Source organism: Rhineura floridana, chromosome 3, assembly GCF_030035675.1.
Source record: "Rhineura floridana isolate rRhiFlo1 chromosome 3, rRhiFlo1.hap2, whole genome shotgun sequence".
NCBI classification, from domain to species: domain Eukaryota; kingdom Metazoa; phylum Chordata; class Lepidosauria; order Squamata; family Rhineuridae; genus Rhineura; species Rhineura floridana.
The window spans coordinates 40893246-40907428 of NC_084482.1; the positions used below are offsets into that span (position 1 = coordinate 40893246).

Consider the following 14183-nt stretch of genomic DNA (forward strand, 5'->3'; position numbering starts at 1 on the left):
ACAAACGAAACCTATAGTGCAGGAATGGGAAACTGTTGGACTCCCAACTCCCATCAGCCCCACCCAGTAAGGGCAATACTTGGGGATGACGGGAGCTGTAATTCAGCAGCATCAGGAGGTCCACAAGTTCTCGACACCTGCTGTAGAGAGTGTGCAGGTGGTAAGCTGCTCAGTGGTTTGGCCATTTTTTACATGCTTCATCAATGCCATGAGTCCTAATTCTGCTGTTCTGCCTTGATCCTATATGGTTAGCTGCGCCCTACCTGTTGCCAGATCCTGCTCATCTTTCATCTTGTTAATTTTATTTTTTGAAGAATCCCAGTTAGCATTTTAAAATCATTTTTCTCCCTTAAATGCCAGAACATTAGTTCATTAGTTCATTTAACAAAATATGAAGGTGTTTGAAAATGTAAAACATTTCCTTGTTGCTGAGCTAACTACCCTTCCACGGAACTGATTCTCTCTTTAGGATCCAAAGGCTGAGACAAAGGCTCAGCTTTGAACCTGTTTTCAGCACAAGGGCTTGACTCCAGAGCATATAATTTGGGATGCCATGAGACGTATGTCAGCTGGGATTTCTTTTCTGAGTATATATGCTGTTTGGAGGAAAGGGAGGAGGCCTCTGAACCACATGCAGAAGGCTTTTCTCTCACTCTAGCCAGGCTTTGTACATCTAGGCCTGCAGGAATTCCAGGAAGACTTGAGGCTGGATGTCTGTTACTTTGTTCTTTGTCTGCAGGTCTGACAGACCTTTGTCAGGGAAGGGGGTAGTGTTATGAGATTTGAGGAGTGAGATGGATGATTTCTATGAATCCTCTTGCCAACTTCTGATTTGTGATCTGCAAAGGAAGAAACCTGTTCTATTGGCCAGAATAGTTCTATTCATAAGTTAATGGATTCGGCCAAGTCTGTCAAGTGCCTTCATTAACGTGTGTAAGGATTGGGTGGGAGAGCAATGTTGGCCATAAGAACTCTTGTCCTTTTCATAACCTAGACACGGCCCAAAGACCTCACTCATCTTGAGATTATGACAATGATGTCCGTCTGTCATTCAGGCACTCCCAATGGAGCTTAGCTTGGTAGCCATTGGTGTGGCATTAAAAGATGTCTGTACAGGTTATGATATAATACATCAATTCATCCTCCCCCCCCAGAGAGAGAGTGGGACACTTCCCCAGGTTGAACCACCCACACTCAGTGAAAAGGAGCTGGATGAAATGGAGACGCTGGAGATGGAGACAGAGTTGGAGGAGGAAGAACTTCATAACCTTTTTGCCTCCAGGCAGTGGATTGACTCCACACAGGTAAGAGACTCCAGACCCCTCAAACAAGCAATCCTGAGAATTCTCGTGGGGCTGCATATGCACCATACGTTTAAAGCAGCATAACTTCCACCAAAGAATGGTAGTAACTATAGTTTTTTTAGGGTGCTGGGAATTGTAGCTGTGTGAGGGGGAAACTACAGTTCCCTGGATTCTTTGGAGGCAGATATGTGCGTTAAATGTATGGCATGTTGTGTATGCAGACTTGATTTCACTTATTATGCCCTGTTCTCCTCATGGCCGCACCTATTGTCCCTATCATGGGAATAAAGGAGGAAAGAGATGACTGGGACTGCAGAGTGACTGAGTTGTGCCTTGACCATTAATAAATACAACCCCGCTGGTTTTTGAACTGCCGGCCCAGCAGCTGTCAGAGAGAATGTTTCCACTCAGAACAACTGTTGCCTTGAAGGTGGCTCCTAGGATAGTATTTATGCTATCTTGGCTGATGAAAGAAATGTTTCCTTTTGCAGCACTACCTCATTGCATGTATTTTTGCTGCTCAGGAAAAGTAGGAATGAAAAAGTCCAAAACCTCTGGAGGTCACAGGGAAAGGCTGGCTTAGAGCAGAAAAAGATCTGCTGAGGTGAGAAGAAGAGTGTCCTTTTCTGGACACTTAAGGGTTTAATCTAAAGTAGCGCTAAGGAATGCATCCCGCCATTACAAGAATTTCTGCATGTGCAACAGGACTTCCCCCCTCTTCCCCCTGTCCCCCCAAATCTGTTCTAGGGGTTTCCCCAACCCTCCAGAGCAAATTTAGGGAGGGTGTGGGGTGTCCCCGGGGGAGGGAAGAAGTGGTGGTGGGGAATCTCATTGTGCAAGCAGAAATCCTTGTACTGACGGGACACTTTGGCTGGATACCAGTCTAGCATCTTGGACTGGTCCTTAGCAATATTTTTTCAGGGAACAGAGGCTTTCCCACTGCAGCTTCTGCAGGCCTGCTGAGGCAGTAATAGCAAGAAGAAGGCTAGGAAGCAGCCTGTGAACACCAGCACCTGACCCAAGGAACAGGGCAGATAAAACTGTAATGGAAACCTCTGAACAAATATGTTTTCTAGAATGTTTTAATTCTCGCCCTACTTTTCTGGGTAAACTGCTTTGAGAACTTTTTGTTGAATAATTATTCCATAGACTAAATCAGGAGCGGGGAACGTTTGGCCCCTCCAGATGTTGCTGAACTACAACTGCCATCATCCCTGGCTATGCTTGGTAGGCCTGATGGGAGTTGTAGTTCAGTAATATCTGGAGGGGCCAAAGGTTCTCAATTTCTGGACTAAATTAATAAAGATAATATCCACTGTTGGCCCTGCCCTGGCTCACCACTACATACTGTCTTCTCTCTCTCTCTGTCTCTCTCTCTTTAAAAACCCTCTTCAGAACCCAAATCTTCTGAATCCCTCTGCTGGATACATCCCCATGAATCAGAGCAGCCTCAGCGGAAGTCACCAGGTAGTTTATTCTCTCAGAATTTGTATGGTGAGCAGCAGAGCTGGTGTAGAAGGGAGGGCCGCATGCCCAGTCGGAAGGGCAGCATCAGAACCATCAGGGAGGGGGACGGTCTTATTTGTGGAGTCAGTTTGGAGGCTGTTGGCTGGAACGGAGTAGAAGGGCTGAGAGCTAGGGCACGTGCTTTGCACGTCTGGTCTCTGGCATCTCCTGTTAGGTAGCATTGCTGGAATAGATCTCTGACAGAGACCTAGGGCAATCAGCCTAGGGCAGGCCTGCCTGCACGACTTGCAGCCCTCCAGACATGCTATTGTGGCCTACCTGGTGTTTGAGAGCCTTCCTGTTTTGCAACCCCAGGTAGGCAGCAAAACTAGGAGTTTATTGAGCTCCTCCTGGTGGGCTGCCAGACATGGCTGATGGGTCACAGGTTGTGTTGGGCTGCCGTAGATATGGACTGAATGACTATTGGCCTGGCTCCTCATCTGCAATTATACATACCTGAGAGTAAGCCCTATTTAATTCAATAGGACTTAATTTTAAGTAGACATACTTAAGATTCTGTTGTAAAACTCTATCCAATCCAGTAGTTGTCGTGTAGAGTGCCGTGGGTTAGTAGTCAGTGGTTCCAGTAGCCAGGAAAAATGGGAACCTGGAGGTCTCATCAAACTTTTACCATTTGCTAATTTCTGATTCTGTATAACCCAGAGCACTGGACTGGGCTCCCGGCAGACCTCACGCATAAGGCAAGAGTCAATGGGCCGCACGGTGTCAGAGTCATCAGAAGGACGGGGCACAGCTTCTGAGTACGATCTCACTGAGGACCTGTCATTGTCGGGAAGTCTGTGCCGCAGCCTACGGTCCCGGGGAGACAGTGCCTACCTATCTCAGCGAGAGAGCCTGATGCTCCCAATTGGAAGTGCTGACGGAGAGGAAGATGCCAATGGCTATGTCATGCCAGATCGAAATGGCAGAGGTAAGTGCAGTACCGCAGAGGGGGGCTGCAGGATAACGAAATGCAGCCTGTGCCCTCCTAGATGTACTGGGGTGGATTGCATCATGACCTAGGTGGAAATGAACAAGGGTAGAAATGATTCAGGCCTGCAGGTGTGGGAGCCCATTAGTTATGTCTCTCTCTGAGCTATGATCTGCTCCAGTTGTTGGGTCTTTCTGGTGTGTGGCTGCACATTCTTTGTCAAGTGGGCAGAGCAATTCTAACCCCTGCTTCACTGCGCTGGAGGGGGATAGGAAGAATACAGCAGTATCTTCCCTCCAGCTGGCTCCACTCAGCTCTGCCGGGCTCCATTGGTGATGGTGGGCGGGGGGCTTTGCTGCCATGGAGGTCTCTGTTAGCTGTAGTCAGTGTAACCCCCCAAAACATGATATTTTGAGGGCAGGGAGGGGATGGACCTGGCCTAGCCAAGAATCTGCTAGGGCCTATGCCGGTCTAGTTACTGGCGATGGTCCCAATCCAGGCCTGGACCTGGTGCAGAGAAAAATCAGCTCTTTTAATGCCCCCCTTCTGTCCTACCTGGTGTTAGTGGCAGGGCTACAGATGTGGTGGCAGCTCTGCAACTCTGCTCCCAGGCAGGAGTTAAGATTGCAGCCTGAAATAGGTGGTGACTGGGAACTGAATCCAGTCCAACTAGGTGGAATAAAAGAGAGCTAGGAAAATCCAGAGGAAGATGAACTGACCTCTTGGTTGAGGTCAGGGCAGCCCCAAGGAAAGGGCTGGGCAAGGAGTAGAACGGGCTGCAGCCAAAAGCTCTCTAGGGTGAGGCTAGTAAAGCTGAAGGACCAAGCTGAAGCAACCTCTGATTCCCCTCACGGAGGCCATGCCCCTCTGGGCTCCAGAAACAATCGGACTGGGCCCGTTTTTGTGGAGCGCAAAAATGAAAATGCTACACACATCCAGACTGGTTTTAGCCTGGTTTGGGCCTACTACTCATTGAACCAAAGGAGCAGCAAATTCAGAGGTTGACTGGGCAGTAAACATTTGAAGTTGGCACACAGGACCACACTATTTCTTTGCCCACACATTTCATCTTTCTCTACTCTGCTTCGAGAGCTGGAAACTATAATAGAAAACAAGCTGAATATCCTTTTGATTTTAAATAGGCATTAGAATCTAACAAATAATAAAAATGGCTTGAGGGCTACATAGAATCTGAATGCCAGAGCATTCCCCTCCCCATTTTATGAAAAAGGGGATTGATGAATCTAGAAGTAAAAACTGTTCTTGCAAACCATTGCTTGGGGGTTGTTGCCTACACCCTTCCTCTTTCTCCCTACTGCTGCCACCACCACCACCATATACCCTCTCTCCTGCTATGGGGTTGTTATCCTAGGAGCCTTGGACTCCAAATGGCAGCAAAACAGAGCCACTGGGATAGCTTCCATGGTGTTGTCCTGAGTTAGGCCGAGCTGTGGAGGCTGCACACAGAGCTGCCTTTGTCTGCCTTCTAGCCTTAGAATAAGTGGTTTTCATACTAGAGTGGAGAGTGAGCCAGCCATGTGTGCGGCTTTTATAATGGTGTCTTCTTTCACTCAGGGCAGCAGTATAAGGGGAGCCACCTTGGGTTCCTTTTGGGAGGAACGGCAAGATATAAATTCAATAATTAAAATAAAAGCTGTACATACTGTTTCTTCTCCACTGTAGCCTAAGAACCACTAGCTCTAAGGCCGTATTTTGCCACATTGTAAATATTGTGCAATGCTGTGGCAGATAAAAGTGTGACTCTCTATCCCAGCCTCAGCAGGGAATATGCCTGGTTGCCTGAAAATGACTGTTAGTCACCCCAGATGAGTGCAGAATTACAAGGCTGTAAGAAACTCATGTTCTCCTCTCCTGTACAGAGCGTGCTGCTGGGATTGCTGCTTCCCTGGTACGTGGCTCACTCCCTGTGTATGAAGTGGATGAAGAGTATGAGTACATGAACCGACGTCCTCCGCAGCCCCCGCAGCCCCGGCCAGCCTCTCTGGAGGAGCTTGGCTACGAATACATGGATCTGGGCTCTGAGCTGAGTGCATCTTTAGGCAGTGTGCCAAGCTCCCAGCTAACCACGCCCTGTCGGGACGACGATGAGGATGATGAGGACTATGAGTACATGAACAAACAGCCCAAGCTCAGCAAATCCCTGAGTAGCATCCGTAGCTCTCGAGGGGACTATACCGATATGGACTCTGGCATCACTCAGGGCTCCCCAGAGGAGCAGGGCTACGAAGAAATGGATGCTGTCTTGCCCCCAGTCCAGTGTCCTGGCTGCCAGAGTCCACCATGTCCCAAGAATGGATTCATGAAACCCTTGCGCACACTGGAGGCCTCAGACTGTGCTTTTGATAATCCAGATTACTGGCACAGCCGGCTGTTCAGCAAGGCCGATGTTCAGAGGACTTAGCTGGGGTCTAGCGGTTTCATTTGTCCTCTTCTTGGGAGAAAAACCCAAGCCTTGCTCTTCAGCTGCAAACACCATTGTTGCGATGGTGGGCTGAAACTTCCACAAGGCTCCTCAGCTTCTGTGATGTTGACTATAATGGGCAAGTATATCAAGGCTAACCAGTGATGGGCTTCTATCGGGTTGCATCACAGCTCCCCTGCCTTGCACCGTGGTTTGATCAATTACAACTCAGATCTCTTTAGTTCAAATGCTCTGGACTTATGAGGGCAAACAGAACCATTTCGAGAGGCACAGTCTATACTGTGGGATCTGTTCCTGTGCAGAGAGAGGCCTGGTTTTGCGATAAGAGGGCTATTTAAGTGTAGGAGAGTGGCTGACTGCTTCCATGGACTCAAAGGCCTGTGCACTCAGATGGATGATGCAGTCTCTTCAGGAAGCAGCTCTGTTCTAGAAAGCCAGTTAAGAGTCTTCTGTGCTGACCCACCAAAGTATCAAACCCCATCTGATCCCACTGCACAGGGCCCTCAGCAACAGCCTTCGAGTGCCTTTGTCGTGACAACCCTCTGTCCATTAATGGCAGGGGGGCCCTTGAGCATGAGCAAAGCATGCTGAGCCTCGTAGGAGGCCGTAAGACTGAAGGGAAGGTCTTCTCAAGAAAGGCCAAGTCCTTGCTTGTTATGTCCCATCCCAACAATATATGCAAGAGAGGACGAGTTTACTAGGGTGTTTATGAAGGATAAAGGTGCTGCTTCTGAGAGCTTGACAACCTCATTTAGGGAAACAATGTACCCAAGTGTGGGCCTGAAATAAAGACTTGTAGGTTGCGATCCTACCTCTCAGAAAGACATTTTGTTTAGAAAATGTGCGTTAGAACCCAGAACTCCTGGGTTTTGAGTTTTCATTGTGCCATTAGCAACCATTGTGCTTTATCAGTTCCCATACTGGATGGAGACACTTGAGGAGGAAGGAGTAGAAAGGAACAAAGCCTGAACATACTGGAGATCTGGACTTCCATCTCTAGCATTTAGATGTTCATTACTACAGGCAGCTTAAATCCTCTCCAGCCCTGGAAGATCCAGCAGTTAATCTCAAGCATCTCAGAACAAAGAGCAGGAAAGAGAGAATGTGTGAAGGCTGTGTTGGAGTAATTATTTCCAGGGTAACTATTTCCGTCCTCCTGGGCAGAAACAGATGGAGAAGCAAGGAGCCCTTCTGAAAGGCAGCATACTTCGTATTCCCTTCTCAATTAAAGGGAATATGGGATGGTTCTCAGGATGGGTGCCACATAGAGAGCCAAACAAAAGAGGGCAGGGCCTCTGCACCTTCAGCAGTTGTGTAGAAGAGGGAACTTCTACATGCAACCCCTGTAATCTACTGCTGAATTTCTCTCTTCTACACAACTGCTTGAAGGTGCAGGGGCCCTGCCCTCTTCTCTGTCTGGCCACCCTATGGGCCAAGTAAAGAGGACAGCAGTAACTCACAATGTAATCCTATATATGCCTACTCAGAAGTAAGCCCCACTGAGTCCAATGGGACTTACTCCCAAGTAAGTGAGTGTAGGATTACAGTTTTCAATAGGTGAGCAATAGCATGGGGATGTGCATTATTGCTGAAGCTCATGAGTGCTGTGTGAAAGGCTGCAAAGTTGCACTATGCACCTTAATGGTGTTATTCCTGATTCCTCTGAATCAGGCTCACTTACATTACAAGATGATTTGGGAACAAACTTCTCCCTTCCGTCACCCCGCCCTACCCTGAAGGCCAGTCGTATTGTGCATAACCTTGACTTTGTTCCCACCAGTTTTGGATTGCATCATATAAAGGGATATTTACAAAAAGGGGAAAATCAAACCTGATCAAGGAAAGAGGGTTGTGAGGGAAGCTCTGCAACTGATCTCAGTATCTTTTTTTTTTTAGTTCCTGTAAGGTTTTTAAATGGGAGTTTCAACAGCAGGCTCCTCCCTTAAGTAATTGGCCTGCATTCTGGATTGGCTTATAATTTGCCTTGCAGAGCACTATTAAGGCACAAAAATTATCCAGATTGTTCTGAAGTCCCCTGTTTGGTTTCCAGGCTTTCCTTTGAATTGCAAATATGTGACTGAACTTTACATTTTTAAAAATTTAATGCATCTTTTGTACTATTTATGTAATCAGTGTGCTGATGAATTGCTTAGCAAAAAGCATGTTTTGTATGGAACATACATAAGTGCCTTTCTGTGTTTCCTTCATCCTCTTTGGTTCAAACAAACGAGTAGGATTTTGTGATAGATGAGAGCAAGCTATAGTCTCTGCTTTCATCAAACCATTATTACATATACGGAGACTTTCCTTAAATAGGACTAGAAGCTTGCTCTGTGTTTGAACCGAACACCAAGACTGACTGACTGGATTTTGAGGGAGCTATCTGATTTTGATTTGCAAGTTCTTAAGACTCTGTGCTTATGAGGTACTCTTATCCACTGAATGTTGTTTCTCTCCTGCTCACTGTGGGAAACACCAAGAGCTAATCAAACAAATTAAGTCCTGCCTGGATCAGAATTCTATAGGGTGTGGTGATATTGACAAGCAGCCAAATTTACCTGGGTCCTGCCAACAGCCCTGGCACCTGGACTGAGTGGAATTCCAACCAGAGAGGTCCTGGTTAATAAAAGAGAATAATAAAAGAGAAGGGTGCAACAGAATGCTATTAGATTGCCCCCTACAGGGGAAAAAAACCTGTTAAAATCTCCTGCAGTTTAATTTGGCTGTCACAAATTCACTGAAATCAAGGGAGAAGAGACAAAATGGTTCTCTTTCACTTTAAATGAGGCCATTCTCTCTCCATCCTATTGGCATATTAAAGGATAAATAAGGTTAAAGAGCTGCAGCATTTTTATTATAGTAATAAGTAAATTGCAGGTAGGCTAAACTCTCTCTCTCTCTCTCCTCTCTCTCTCTCTGTGTCCAAACATGTGCGGACTGACCTGGCAGTAAGCTTCATTGAACATAGTGGGAATTACTTCTGAGCCGATTGTGCTGTCAGGTTCTAAAGTCAGTCACACCGGAATTGTGTGATACAGTGGAAAAGTTCTTGGTTTAATTCTAGAGCCAAGAAACTTTATGCAATGCAGTTTGAAACTAGAAACCTGCTACTCAGAATATTTTGTTGTGCTGGGGTTTACTGTTTAGTTTTGATTGGACAACCCATCCCACCTTCCTTCAACCCCCGCCCCCCAGCAATTTATTAAGGGACAGCACCATAGAATAAAACTGAAGCTGGATTGGCTAAAGTTCTGTAAAAGAGCTTGACTGTTAATAGTAAAAATGAAACCAGTTCTGGATAAAATTTCAGCCAGGTCAGTATCTATTTGGATTTAGATACCTGAAAATACGAAAAGACAAGGATCAGTGTTGTCTTGATGCTTACGTCATCACTGTATTTGCGAAAGGTGGGTATAAAATGCTACTGTGAAAACTATGGGCACATGCCAGAGAACGTTAGGTGTGCTAAAACCCAGCAGTTTGACAACCCTAATACTGAGTCTCAAAACATTGCAATCCATAATCATTTGCTCCAGAATTGTCCTGGTTAGGGCTGCTAAGTGGCCAGAAAAAAATGGCCTGATTGGCTCCTGTGCATTTTAATTGAGTTCTGATATACAAGAACTAGCAGGTGAAGCTTTCCAAGGCATGTACATAAACATCATCACCAGCTCATCACTGTGAGGTCCCTTGTATCTGTAAGAGTTGTGTGGAAGGGACAAATTCATCCAGCTACAGCTTCTGCTTTCATTACAGCTCACTGCTAGGATTAATAACGTTTGTTGAACTTCTCTGTTCAATGCAACTCTCACAGCCCCATCCTATGCATGTTTGTTTGAAATAATAGGCTTTATTTAAGAATAAAGTGTGCATAAGACTGCACCTTTAGAAGCACAAGTGTCTCACAGGAGCTGGAGCTGGGCACCCTTAGTCTAATAGCAGGTACACAATGATCTAATGAGAACAAAAGGAACCCATTTCCCTTTCCAGCTCCAAATTTTGATTGTGGAGGAAGAGAGAACTCTGACAGTTTGGTTTTAATGGGTTCAGCCACAGGGAAAAAGGTTTGGGCTAGAGTCTAACTGGGAAGAGGTGAAAAAAATCAGAGCTAAAACAAAACAAACTCTCTTGGTAGGGTTATGAGATGGAGGTGTTCCAGTCGCTGTGTTTACCCCAATTTCTGTTGCTCTTTTCATCAGTGAGACATCTGTGGTATGAATGGTTTGAGGATAGCAGCCAAACTAAGGAACATCAACATTGGGACAATTAAAGTAACAAATGCCAATTGTTACATACAATAATGAACAAGAAACAAAAAGCACAGAAGCAACCTCATTGGATTGGCTTAGTTCTAGTGTTTTTTTTGTTTGTGTCTTTATATTTGTAGGGTAAATTGTCACATTTTATTTTTTGTCCCCAAATCTGGATGTGTATATTGTCTGTCAAAAATGTCATGTTGGATTGTTGTGTTTTTTTGCCATGCTTTGACACTGGTGAAATGAAGGTTTTTATCAATCTTAAAAAAAAAAAAAAAAGCTGAACTGGAAGGAATCCAAATGTTTACACACTTCGAATTGCCTTGTCCAGTGCCCCTGCTACCATTTAACAAGGGATAATAGTGGTGTTTAAAAAACAAACAAAACGAGACATCAGTATTGCCATGGGCTAGGGCAACTGAAAGCTCTTGTTCCAAGATACAGGGAAGTTGGAAGGATGGTGATGGGCCTTGATCACAGTTATAAGGAGATGGCTCAGATGGGTTCTGTGTCCAAATCAAATAAAGGTTTGCTAAGAAAACTGAATCTAGCAAGCAACAAATGCTCATGGAAAGGGCATAAGGTTTCCACCTTTTTTTCTGGCCCGGTTCCTCTCTCTTGCAGCCTCAGACACTGAAACTGAGTAGACAAAACCTTTTCTGTCATGTAGATGTACAGGGCAACCCCATACACACATTTACTCAGAAATAAGCCTCATTTGAGTTCAATAGCACTTACATGCAGACATGTAAAGATGGGACTGTCGCCAAGGTGATATAAAAGATTTATGTGCTTAATTTGTGCACATCAGGCTGCTGTCAAAGGCACAGGAGCAGGGCCATTCCCCACCCCCCCGGCACCCCTAAGTGTTTATTAGGGAGAAAATTCTATGATAAAACACTCTGGCATAAATTGTACTGATGGGCATGCCTCTACTGCTGAAGTGGTATGCAGTCTTGTAAATCATGCAAAATCCTTCCTCAGGCCAATTTTTTTTCATTTTAAAATAGCTGCTAGTCTGCTAATATGGAGAGGAAACGTGGCTCCATAACCAATGATTTTTGTTATTTCAAGTGTTACCTATTCAGATGCAGTGCTTTGAGTAACCCCTTTTGGTAAAGTTCAGTGAGGTTGCCTGTCAGGACAGAAGGCAAATTTTTACTTTAATGCATATTATCCTGGGACATAAGGAAAGAAAATCTGGCACTCTCAGTTCACACTGAAGTTCTTTCTGAAGGTCCATAGCATACTTATATTAGTTTTATTTCCTCAGAGAGTCTTGGGAATTGTGGATTTGGTGCGATTATAATTGCCAATTAGACATTTCTAGTACCTCCCCCCCAAAAAACCCCTACAATTCTCAATGTAGGGAATTGTTCAAGGGAAATGAGGAATTATGGTTAAAGCAGTTTAAATTTGTGCATAGGCTGTTCAATTTCTACTGAATGCAGAAGTCAGTCTGTCTGAGGGCATTTTCTTCACACATCTGTGGCCACAAGGTTTTTTTTTAGGAGTACAGTTCAGACCTTTTCCTTGAAGGGCAAGTGCTGAATATGAACTATCTTCTAAGCTAGGATGACCCATTTCTTACTGACAGAGGCTGTTCTTACTGCTGAAGGCCTCAGAAAAGGTTTGTGTGTATTTGAATACAAAATAAAAAGTGACATTGTAAGTGCAATTTTTATATCCATGTCTCTTTGACTACTGTGATGGATAAGAATCAATAAGGCAAGGATCTCCATTGTTTTGGGCTTCTGGGCATATTTGGAATTTTGCTTATTGCAGGTGCTACCACACAATGGCAGCTGTGGGGCAAGGCCAGTCACAAAATTTGATCAGAAATACAATACATATAATAGTGGGAAATGCTCAGCCTCATGCTGTGGTACTTATAAGCTTCCCCAGGGCATTTGGCTAACTATAAACAGTGTGCTGGACTAGATAGAGACAAGTGATTTGCCTAAGAGCACAAAGTGGGTACAAGGTTGGGCCTGAGCCCTAAATGCAAAACCACATATTTGACCCCATATTTGTTACTGTCACTAAAAACCTATTTTACAATTAATTCCCTATCGAAATTAATCCCCCACCGACAAATATATTTTTCATTAATTGCCAAACCAGATCACCTCAAGTAAATTATTCTGTTAATTGGAAGCCACCCAAGATATCCCAGCAGTTTAATCAATTCATCTTCAGTTAATTTCCTAGCCAGATCCTCCTCCAAATCAATAGGATTATCAGAAGCTTAGCCCAGAGCTCCGCTCAACAGATATGATACATAATAAAGGCATGTGCAGAGTGCCCCTTTGCCACATCCAACCATAACAACCAGCTGGTACATATCTCGAATTGGGGTAGGGCTTCCATATGGGATAGGGCATTGCCACCAGACAGGTTTCTTCTTTGGGGTGTTGGGGGGGATATGAGAGGGGAGATGCCAGTTTCTTGCTCATCTGGGCACTGTTGTTTGTCTCAACACACTTCTTGCAGCTCCTGCTACTAGTATGTGGTGGTCATGGAGATGCTTACTTTCTTCAGATAAAGCACCAAGTTCCGCTTGGCCAGGGCAAAGCTGCTGCTGCTTCCCCCTCAGCCACTGGGACTTCCACCAAGCACTGCTGCTTGCTATAATCACCAGTCAGACGCACATACACAGAAGATGTATTGACCTGGCAGGCAGCAGTGGAGCTTATCAGAGCTGCAGCTTGGCTTTGATCCATGTGGGTGGCTGCCATTTTAGATTGACGTCAAGCATAGTATTCTGGGGCAATGAAGACAGCTGTCACCTGCCATGGAATGAAGCTGAACAGCAGCTTGATTCCTGTGCAAAAATGCTCCTTCTTACTAGGTAAACATGTCAAGGGGGAGGAACAAGTGACTGGCGTTGGCGGTAAAGAGGCTGCAGTGTTGGGTGGGCACTCTGATGGTGGGGGGAATGGAGAGCCTTGTGGGTGACATTCTGCATCTCTGTGGGCTCTGCAGTGCCCATGGATGTCACATTGGGGACTCATGCAATTAAGGGAGGTACTACTGCTAAACGTTCAGCAGGGTGAATTTTTGGATCTCTAGATGATCCCACCTATTTAGCTTTAGCTATGGGCAGCCACTCAGGATGGGCTGCCTCCTTGATACATCTGAGGGGAAGCTGGTACAAGCTTCTACATGTTTCAAGAAAGGGGGTGGGGTGAGGTCTATAAAGAAATATCAATTCTACACTTTTTCTAAACCACACCTAGGCTGAAGTTTACTGATAATTAACCTAAAAAGTTATTTAATTACTAAATATATCAACATATAGTTATATTTCTTCTAAAAGCAATAATGTAAGCTCCCCCCCCTCTTATCTGTCTTGTCTTCAGAATGTATTCTGCTTGAGGGCAGGAGCCTGTTTCTTTTTATAAAACTCTGTAAGATGTCCTATATTGATGGCATGGTAGAAATAATAGGTCTAATTATTAAATTCTTGGGAAAAGAATTATGACAATTGTAAAAAGGGATTTAAATGACACACATGACAACACATTTATACTATGCAAATTGCAGTGAGGTGTTATGTTAGTCACAAGAACTGTTGCATGTAAAACAGACTTCAGGTAATATCGCATCACATTTTCTTAATGCCAACAACCTCAAAAAAGATAATAAAGTTAAAACATAGATTTTTACTTTCATTTGTTGAGGGCAGAGGATAGTATATGTTTTGTGGCCAATGTAACACACTCAACCAAAATTGTTTATTG

General features: G+C 44.8%; 1 protein-coding gene across 1 annotated transcript in view; it reads left to right on the top strand.

Annotated features, from left to right (window-relative positions):
- The window catches only part of ERBB3 (erb-b2 receptor tyrosine kinase 3), a 94092-nt gene extending 81974 nt beyond the window's left edge, over window positions 1-12118 (top strand). Inside the window, exons 25-28 of the mRNA XM_061615500.1 lie at window positions 1155-1304; window positions 2700-2771; window positions 3474-3741; window positions 5622-12118. Coding sequence (XP_061471484.1) covers window positions 1155-1304; window positions 2700-2771; window positions 3474-3741; window positions 5622-6163 — 1032 coding nt within the window. The 3' untranslated portion in view covers window positions 6164-12118. The remainder of the gene's footprint in view (window positions 1-1154; window positions 1305-2699; window positions 2772-3473; window positions 3742-5621) is intronic.
- Window positions 12119-14183: the final 2065 nt, after the last annotated feature.